We start from the raw sequence: 10,038 nt of genomic DNA, 5'->3' as shown, positions 1-10,038 counted from the left end.
TTCGATGAAATCCATTGAAATATCCATACAGGCCCATTGAGGTATAGGGAGGGGTTGTAGGAGTCTAGCTGGGGGTGACGTTTCATACTTGGAGGCTTGACATGTCTCACACTCCCTAACCCATTTTTTATGTCTTTTTTCATAACTGTCCAGTAGAAGTCCCTCTTGGCTCTTTGGTATGTCTTCAAATAGCATGAGTGTCTAGCCATGGGGTCGGTGTGTATAAAATGTAGTACCTTTAGTTTAAAGGGGGAATTGGGCACAATGAGAATTCTCCCTTTTCCTTAGAATCAGCCCTTGCTGTAGTGTTGTTCCCTTAGGAACCTCTTAATGATTCAACAATTTCCCCATCAAGGGAAAGTATTCCTCACCGTTTTGATAACTTTTCTTTAATTCCCCCACCCAATCAGCAGTAGGGAATGAGATTTGTGCACACAACCCCAAGTCTTCCTCCCTTCTTGAAAGAGCGTTTACCACTACATTTGTTTTGCCCCTTTTGTACTCAATAAAAAAGTCGTATCCCATTAGCTTAGTAATCCACTTCTATTGTGCCTCAGTTCCCACACGTTGTTCTAGTAGAAATTTAAGTGCTTGTTGGTCTACTTTAATGACAAAAGGTTGCCCAATAAGGTACGACCTCCACTTTGCATGGCCCTGACTAACGCAAGTAGCTCATTCTCAAATGTCGACAACAAGAGTGCCTTGCCCTTAAGGGCTTGACTGAGATAGTAGATAGGCTGTCCGGATTGCATTAAGATTGCCCTAATGCCCTTCCCGCTAGCATCACACTCAATTACAAACGGCTTGTTGAAATCAGGTAGTTTTAGCACTGGTGGGTGGGAAACAACTTGCTTTAGGGCTGCAAACGCCTTGCTGGCCTCTAAGTCCCGAGAAAAGGAGGTGAGAGGGGCAGCAATAAGCCCATAATTCTTGATGAACTTCCGGTAGTATCTTGTGAGCCCTAGGAATCCTCGTAAGGCCTTCACATTCTTAGGCTCAAGCCATTCCAGCATAGAGGTAATCTTAGAAGAATCAATCATTACACCCTTAGCACTTATGATATGGCCCAAGTAATCAACTTCCTCCACGGCAAACCGACACTTGGATTTTTTTTGCGTATAAACAGTGTTGTTTTAGCATGCTTAAAATAGCCCTCAAATGATCCACATGCTCCTCCCGAGACTTACCATACACCAAGATGTCGTAAAAAAGACAAGCACAAATTTCATTAAAAAATGTTTGAATCCATCATTCATTAACCCTTGGAAAGTTGCCGGGGCGTTGGTGAGGCCAAAATGCATCACCAAGAACTCATAATGTCTGTCATGAGTACGAAAAGCCGTCTTAGGAATGTCACTAGGCACCACTCTCACTTGGTGATAGCCCGATCATAAATCAATCTTAGAAAAAAATCACCGACCCAAAGAGTTCATCCAGCAACTCATCTATCACTCGAATAGGAAACTTTGCCTTTACAGTTTCCTTGTTAAGTGTCCTATAATCCACGCAAAGCCGCCATCTGTCATCGGCTTTACGGACTAGCAAAACAAGGGAGGAAAAGGGACTAGACTAGGTCTAATCACTCCAGATTTCAACAACTCAGCCACAATCTTTTCTATTTATGTTTTCTGGTAATAAGGGTATCTATATGGCCTGTTTGTTATGGGTTGAGTGCCTTCTTTGAGTAGTATTTGGTGGTCATGAGTACGAAGTGGGGGTAGCCCTTGAGGTTCATTGAATACCTCTTTGAACTCATCTAACAAGTCTGAAAACTGTTCATCAATTAATTCCCTCTCCCTTCACATACAATCTGCAAAAGAATGCCCTTCCCCTTAGCCATTGTTGCCTTAAGCAACTATTGACTACCTTCCACAACCAGGGACTCAACTTCAACCCTCTCTACTCAATAATTCGGCCATCACACCCAAAAGTCATTATGAGCTTCAAAAAATCCCAAGTTATGGGCCCAAGGTTTCTAGCCATTGGACTCCAAGCACAATGTCACATCTCGCAAGGTCCAATAAACGAAGATGAGGATTTAGCAAATTACCTTGCACCTTCAACTACGTTGTTTTGCAGATTCCCTCACTGCTAAGGCCCTGTCCATTGGCCACTCGAACCTTTAAATGCACTGAATAATCTATTGGTAGCTTCAATTTTGACGCTAAGGCTGAATCTATAAAGTTATGCGAACTCCCCGATTCCACTAATATTACCACTTGCTCCCCAAGAATACTTCCCATTAAACATATTGTTCTCACAGTGGGAGTTCCTGCTATGGCCGCTAAGCAAATTTCCAGCTCCTCCTTGCTACTGGGTAGTGTTTCTAGTGACAGTTTTTCCTCTTTTTCCTCACCCGGTGGCTCTTCTTCTTTATCCACCTCTTCTTTATTCACTTGTATAAAGTAAATACGAGGATTCTTGCAAGTGTATTGAGGATTCCACTTCTCATCACAGTGATAACACAAGCCCTTGCATCGCTTCTCATCCATTTGCACAGAAGAAACTGGTTTAGTGCCCCCATAGGCTTCCTCCACTTGTTGTAATTATCACTCGAGTAAAAGCCTTGGGAATAATTGCCCCTCCCCCAACATAATGTATTCTCTCTCCCATAGGTTTACTGAATTTTTTGGTGTTGTTAGGATACTTTTCTTGCATTTTTGCTAACCCATATGCTGCATTTAAATTTACAAGATTTTACATCCGGACCGGGATATGAAATTCATCTCTTAAGCCACTAAGGAAGCAGCTAAGCTTGTGAGGATCTGAGAGGCCTCTCAAGCAATTGGACCATGCCTCAAATTGGCCCATGTACGCATGCAGCCACATTTATGGTTTGTTTCAGCCTTGTCAACACTTCCATCGGATCATCATAAGCCGTGGTTCCAAAGTGAAAAAGTAAGGAATGGGAAAAGGCTTCCCAATCACGGAATAAGCCCCCATCAGAGGCATTTTGGAACCACACCAATGCATCCCCTTCCATATGGTAAAAGGCAATCAATAACCTTTAAGGCAGTGGTGTTTGATGGAACTCGAAATATTGGTTGGCCTTAAACAGCCAAGCAGTCGGATCAACACCGTGGAAATGAGGAAAGTCGAGTCTAACCCCTTTGGGGTTGAATCTTCTCGAGTCTGGAATTTCAAGGTCCAGGTCATGGTGTGGGGGTGGGGGTGGAGGAGGAGGAAGATTGTGTTGTTGGTTGAAAAGGGTTCGTAACATATCTTTGATTTCTTGAACATCAGTCTTCACCATACTAACATTTGTTTTCAATTCCAGGATTTCATGTTGGTGAGTCTCCACTTGATGCTGCAAGAGTTCATGTTGGTGTTTAGATCTTGTATTTTGTATATGTTTGTGTGGGTATTTTCTAGGTTGGATATTGAAGAATGTATACTCGGTAGGATCTGTTTTGGGTGGAAATGGGTAGGATCGATGACACTTGATATCAATTGTTAAGACGCCCAATGATAAACAGTAAACTGTATATGAAATAAGGCAATCACAATGAAAAAGATGAACACGCGGTGATAGAAAATACCTCAAAAGTTCATACGCAGTAGGGGATTCGAGGTCCCCACTTCCTCCTTAGACAAATACTAAAATCCTTAGACAAATACTAAAATTAGATGAAAAAAATGCTCCAGAATGCCCAGATCGCATCACTGGCATGATACTTAACAAACTCAATAGAAAATTACATAAAAGACCCTTTAAGTTTTCTTCTAGAAAGCTATTGAAACTTAACCGTTTAAATATACTAAACGATGCGTTTCTTACAATAAACCCATTATTGAAATAACATCAAAATGTGCATTTTCTTCTTATTAAACCAACGACGCCATATGATAATGTTGCTGTGCGTTTTGCCTTTTGCCTTTATACGAAGTCTCATTTTCGATTCCTCCTCAAATTTCACCTATGCAGGTCAAGTCTCTCACCACCGCCCTAAAGCTCGCTCCTTTAGCTTCCATGGATCTCCAAACTCGAAGGTACCTAACACTCTCTCTCATCAGCTCTCTCTCTCATCTCGGCTCTCTCTCGCCGACTCTATCTCTTTCCTCGACTCTCTCTCACAAATCTCTCTCTCATTGTCTCTCACTCTCTCTCCTCGACTCTCTCTCTCATCCCTCATCGTCTCTCTCTCTCATCAGATCTCTCTCTCCTCGACTCTCTCTCTCATCAGACCTCTCTCATCCCTCATCGTCTCTCTCTCTCTCTCTCTCTCTCCTCGGATATCTCTCTCTCATCACCTTTCTCTCTCATCCATTAGTTCTCTCTCCAATTCGTCTCACTCTCAACTCACTCAATGAAATGGAGCGTTTGCAGCCCATGTCAGGTGTGCGCCGAATGTAGCGAAACAGTGGCTGGTCCTAAAAATATTTCTTTTTTTTAGATCAGTCGAGTCATACGGGTTCGACCCAAATGTATTTTGAAGGTTCAGGTCTGGTCGGTTTGGCACCTTAAATGGAGTTTCTCGGGTCGGGTCGGGTCGGGTCGGGTCGGGTATTTTCAGCTCAAGTTGCAGGCCTAGAGTAGAGTTTTCCTAATTGTAATATTAGAAAGACAAGTATTTGCATAAGAAATTGTAAATTCAGTACTCAAGAGTCAATTAATAATCACACGAATTTTTCTTTAAATAATCTATAGAGTAATACCAAAATAGATGATCTCGATCTTCTTTGATAGCTAGCGTTATTAATTCTACACGAATTGATGCTAGTGATATTGGTGGAAGCTGGAGGCAGCAGATGACATGACCAATATCATTCATTACTATAAGGATTGGATCAAAAGAGACCCCAATGAAGAAAGAAAATATGTACATCATGAAGTCCTCCTTAAGTAGTATAAGGATTAAGACAAGTTTCGCATGTCAAACGGAAATCATCTCCAAGGATCCAGACACCGACATTGCGTCAAGAAAATATGTACATCATGAAGTCCTCCTTAAGTAGTATAAGGATTAAGACAAGTTTCGCATGTCAAACGGAAATCATCTCCAAGGATCCAGACACCGACATTGCTGACGCGCTCATCCCTTGCTTTGCCTTCGTTCAAAGAAAAAGTAGAAAATAGATGTAAAAAAAAAAAAAAAAAAAAACCACGTTATTGGGAGAAACAAAACAATATTAAAATAATTTATACAAAGTATTAGCATCGGTCGATCGAAGAACCAAACCTTATAAGAAAAGGTGTTCTTCCAGATCTTGTCCAGCTCATCGAAAACAACGCCAATGTTCGGGCGACCGATACTTGTGTTGGAAACGCAGAGGACCGCCACTTGCAAGATTGATTGGAAGTCCGCCTTGTTGAAATTTCCTTTTAGCGTTTGATCTTCAAAATCTGAGACTGGACGTTTTCCCATATTTACGTCCTTTGCCTGCAGAATCAAATTATTTATTGATTAGACTAACTACGTACCTAATTCTCTCCGTACCTAATAAACCTAAATCCAACAGAGATAATGACTATTTTGGGTAAGTTGTTTTCCATGCTTTCGATTCAAGTCTCACTAACGATATCATGTTTTCGACAAATTAAGAAATTTTGTCGGATCATGTGCTTTTTTAAAAAAAATTAAAAGAAATTTTTCATTTTTATGTTTTTTTCTCCAATTAAATACTATAAAAAATTAATACAATTACTTGTGAGTCTCACCACATTAAATACTATAAAAAAAAAGTCAAACTAATCTCATCTATCTCTATAAACAAATACACATATCATCTTATTTCATTTATACTCAACACTATTCGCACATATCTTTAAAATCTCATCTCATCTCTGAAAATAAACGAGACCAAATTTAATTTGTCAGATCATGTGTTTTTTTTTCCTTAAAAGAAATTTTTAGTTTTTGTGTTTTTACCATGTAAATCTTTACTAATTATCATGTAAATGAAAAAAAAAAAATAGAAACGATTTATACAATCTCAGGAGGTGTGAAAATCTGGCACATTACTTATTCTAAAATATATGAATAAATTTGAAACTCACATAACAAATATTTTTTTTTTTTAAAAATATGTGAGATTTACACACCATAAAATTATATCTTTAATATATTAAAATAGGTCGATTTAAAAATTTTGAAAAACAAAAAAAAAATAAAAAAATCTTCCAAAAGTAGTGACTGTACCTTTCTTGTCAGCTGGTCTCTGGCATCAAGATCTAATTCGACTGCTTTCTGTCCCGAAAGAAGTTGGAGAGCAACAATGCCAAAACTATAAATGTCACTGGCACAGGTAAGCTTGGCATTGCTCATGTATTCTGGATCCATATAGCCTATAGTTCCTCTCACATCGGTGAAGACCTTTGTCTCTTCGATACCCAACATTTTGGCTAAACCGAAATCGGATAGCTTGGGTTCCATTTTCTCAGTCAAAAGGATATTTGTAAGCTAATTAAGAAGCCAACACGCAACATAATTAATTTTCAAATTACTAAATTAATATAGATTAACTGAAAAAATGTGTACGTTGTCCCATGCATGAAAGAAAACAAGAAGCTCAATTGCCAATTGACCACCCATAAAGAAATATTATCGCTACACTAAGAGATCAAGCGCAGCCAATATTGTATATTTATAATTGGAAAATACTTTAGTCACAAAGTAATTATATAAAAATAAACCTACAAATCGATATGACTTGATGTGATATGTCAAATAATTATAAAGTTATTTTTATTATAAATGAGATCTAACAGATTCTATGAAACCACGTAAATTTATAGATTTATTTTATATAATCTTTTATCTATGTAGCGGTTCTCTTTATAATTACCTTAATATCTCTGTGAACAATGCAGCCATCTATATAACGATGGAGATACCTCAGTGCAAGGGCACAATCTCTTAAAATCCTTACTCTTGTTTCCCATGTCAAAACAGTATCTTTTCCTGAAAATCAAACAAAGACAATGTCAATTATCATTCTTGCTTAACCTCTAGCTAGATTTTTGTTGGGGCATTATAAGAAAATTGTTTATTTGTGATCAGTTATTTCTAACGAAATGACTATTTCCTAATAAAATAAATCTGTTTTCATCTTAAATAGTTATTCTCTTGCAAATAAACAATCACAAATATCCGTTTTTCTTATAGTCGTGGTACACATGATCCTCCCCAAAACATCTTGAAAGTGCCAATTAAAGTAGTGCTAGTTCTGATCACCACGTCAGAATACATTTTTTTTTTTTTCTCTTAAAATGAAAGGTATTGCCTAGATACAAAATAGAAACAAGCAAATAGAGATAGAGTTGCGCGTAAAATTACTCTTTATAAAATTATAAAGAATTAGTAAAAAGAGATCATAAGAGTTGAGAGGGAATTTATATATACGCACGCAAGAGATGTTGAGCCAGATTGCCCGCTGGACAAAATTCATAGACAAGATATTGCTCGCCATCTTCGACGCAGAAACCGACGAGGGAAACTAGGTTTTGATGCCGAATCCTGGAAAGACCTTCGACTTCCTTTTTAAAAGAATCGTAGTCGTTGCTTTTATTGATGTGCTTGATGGCGACGGCTTGTCCACTGGGCAGAATGCCTTTGTAAACATTGCCAGCGCTTCCCCGCCCAAGGAACACTTTTCCATGATGATCATCTAAATCCATGGCGTACTCAATCTCAGCCTTGGAGAATCTATAGAGGCCAGACCACGCCGTGATTACTTGTGATTTTGCTGGTTTGAGAGGCTTCTTCTTCGTCACATTTTTTATCACCACAATAATGAACACTAGCATGCCGATCGCTATCAGGATTGCCAATAGTGCTTTTACCACATAATCTGATAATCTAAATGATTTCTGTGAGTTTTAACTTAATTTGATAATTCACTTATTATATATATATATATATATATATATATATATATATATATATATCATGTATAATATGTAATTAAGTGGCATGGTAGTTCTACTTACAGCGGATTTTGATGAAATCATCATCCTTATATGCTTCTGTGGACAAAAAAAAAAAAAAAAAAAAAAAAAAAGCTTATAATATTACCGCATACAAATAATATAAAGCTCATAATATTATTGAATGACCCATCAATTAGCTATATTAACTTAATTAGTTATATAAAGTACGTAGTTTCATTTAATAATTATAGTTATTTCTGCGCATATATATATATATATATATATATATATATACACACACACACACACACATAGCAACTAAAGTACTTAGGCATCATGAGCAAAATATGAGACTTATGGATAAAGTTTAAAAGTCCTCCGTCGACTTATCCTTCACCCATTTATTGATCTCCTACTCTCCTTATACATTACATTGGAAAAAAGATCCCTCAAGTTCTTGCATGAACTTTGAGTCTTTTAAGTGGGAGAGTTAGGGCTAGCTTGGGTAACAAAGTATTCTCAAGTCTTCTGTAAATAGTAGTGAAAAGTAATGAAAAAGTAATAATAGAATATTAAATAGTAGTGAAAAGTATGTGAAAAGTAATAATAAAATAATGAATAGTAGTGAGATATTCTGTTCTCAATACCCAAACTAGACCTTATAGACCTATAAAATAGATCTTACAATATTTATTGTTCAGGCCCAGTTTGTATTCGCAAGTCATCTCAACTCATTTCAACTCATCTCACTACTATTCATTATTATTCATCAACTTTAACTCACAAATCTCACTACTATTCACAACTTATCTTACTACTATTCACAACTCATCTCAACTCATCTTCGAATCCAAACGATATTAATGTTATTCAAAATATATATACTTACAAGAATAAATAATATATATATAGGATTCACTTTTTATTTCTATCACTCTCTTAAGATCTTCAAATTCGAATTTAAATGAACCTTGATAATTCCAACCCTGTAGTCATTAATCTTGTTGGGAAGTGACAGCTCTAACCATCCATATACTATAGTAAGAAAACGACAAAACGGTGCAAAATGTATTACCTTATCAGTTTGACATTTGATCAACTTGTAAAGTCAAAATGCATAGCTTAATTATAAGGGTCCCTAATATATATTTTATATATATATATATATATATATATATATATGACATTAATTAATTATATATATCGTAGAAAGAGAAATGATGGATGTAAAAGGAAAAAGCGTAACAAACATAATATATATGTAATTGTGACGGTCTTACCAACATGATCTAAAGCAGCAGGCAAACATCGATTAAAGCTGTCTATCATCGCCAAGCCACCACTTTCATCCGATTGCCCGGCTGCAACAGAAACAACAGCAGCTACGGCACATATACTTCTTTCTGTGTTGTTTTTCTTGTCCCCTACTTCAGAACGATTTAATAAAGTTTCCTTCAGGTCTAATATTGCACTCGTGCAATTTGCACAAGCCTCTTGAAATGTAACAGCCGACACAAAATTATTTCTAGAGCACTTTCCCGATGCAATCCGGTACGACTCCTCTTCCTTAACGGTGGCCAGAGATAATTTGGAGCACTGGCTGCTTCCATAGAAAATGTCTTCAATGCCGCAAGAAATGTTTAACAGCACTATGGGGTGAAAGCAGGTTTCCAACAAATCTTCGGAAGCAAGGAGCTGGTTGCCCTGTGTTCTACGAGCGTAAAGGGCCATGGATTGAGACCAGATTTCTAGGCGATTCCGACAGCACAGAGTTTTGGGGAAATTGTTCCAGTTGTCTATTGTTTCATTGATGTCATGGCATGGATATTCATAATTAGGGACTGGGTAGAGTGGATGATCAGTGGAATTAAACAGATCACTGCAGTTAGCTGCATGCATGCCCAGAAAGGTGAAACCATTTTCATTAATTAATACACGCATATATGCAATCTCTTGTGATTGTATAGTATTAAGGGTAATGTTATCCTTACATTTTCTTTACCATTTTAGTACTCAATTTTTATTTTTTATTTGAATCTGGATTGAAAGTATCAAGAAATTATCTTCTCGCATAATCTAGAAGAATTTAAATAAATTTAATCATTCAACAAATGATGTAATTTAACTAAAAATAAATTCAATTTTATAAAAATTGACACAAAAAGCAC

General features: G+C 37.0%; 1 protein-coding gene across 1 annotated transcript; it reads right to left on the bottom strand.

The window, feature by feature from the left end:
* Positions 1-4,983: 4,983 nt before the first annotated feature.
* Positions 4,984-9,601, bottom strand: LOC121260148 (probable serine/threonine-protein kinase PBL22). Its single transcript, XM_041161994.1, has 7 exons — positions 9,155-9,601; positions 7,931-7,955; positions 7,348-7,791; positions 6,787-6,902; positions 6,141-6,401; positions 5,181-5,381; positions 4,984-5,049 (listed from the first exon to the last, which is right to left on the bottom strand). Exons 1-7 carry the CDS (start codon positions 9,599-9,601, stop codon positions 4,984-4,986), a joined length of 1,560 nt encoding a protein of 519 aa, XP_041017928.1.
* Positions 9,602-10,038: the final 437 nt, after the last annotated feature.

This window comes from Juglans microcarpa x Juglans regia, chromosome 4D (assembly GCF_004785595.1).
Source record: "Juglans microcarpa x Juglans regia isolate MS1-56 chromosome 4D, Jm3101_v1.0, whole genome shotgun sequence".
In the NCBI taxonomy this organism is placed as follows: Eukaryota; Viridiplantae; Streptophyta; class Magnoliopsida; order Fagales; family Juglandaceae; genus Juglans; species Juglans microcarpa x Juglans regia.
Note: the sequence above shows the minus strand (reverse complement) of the source record. Positions and strands in the feature narration are given on the sequence as shown.

Bases quoted from the DNA above. Each gene is read 5' to 3' on its own strand.
- LOC121260148 (XM_041161994.1), bottom strand. From the start codon at position 9,601: ATGGCCCTTTACGCTCGTAGAACACAGGGCAACCAGCTCCTTGCTTCC. The intron at 6,402-6,786 runs GTAATTATAAAG...CTTCTTAATTAG, and splicing joins TTGTTCACAGAGATATTAAG to CTTACAAATATCCTTTTGAC. The intron at 5,050-5,180 runs GTTTGGTTCTTC...CTTTGAACGAAG, and splicing joins AGAACACCTTTTCTTATAAG to GCAAAGCAAGGGATGAGCGC.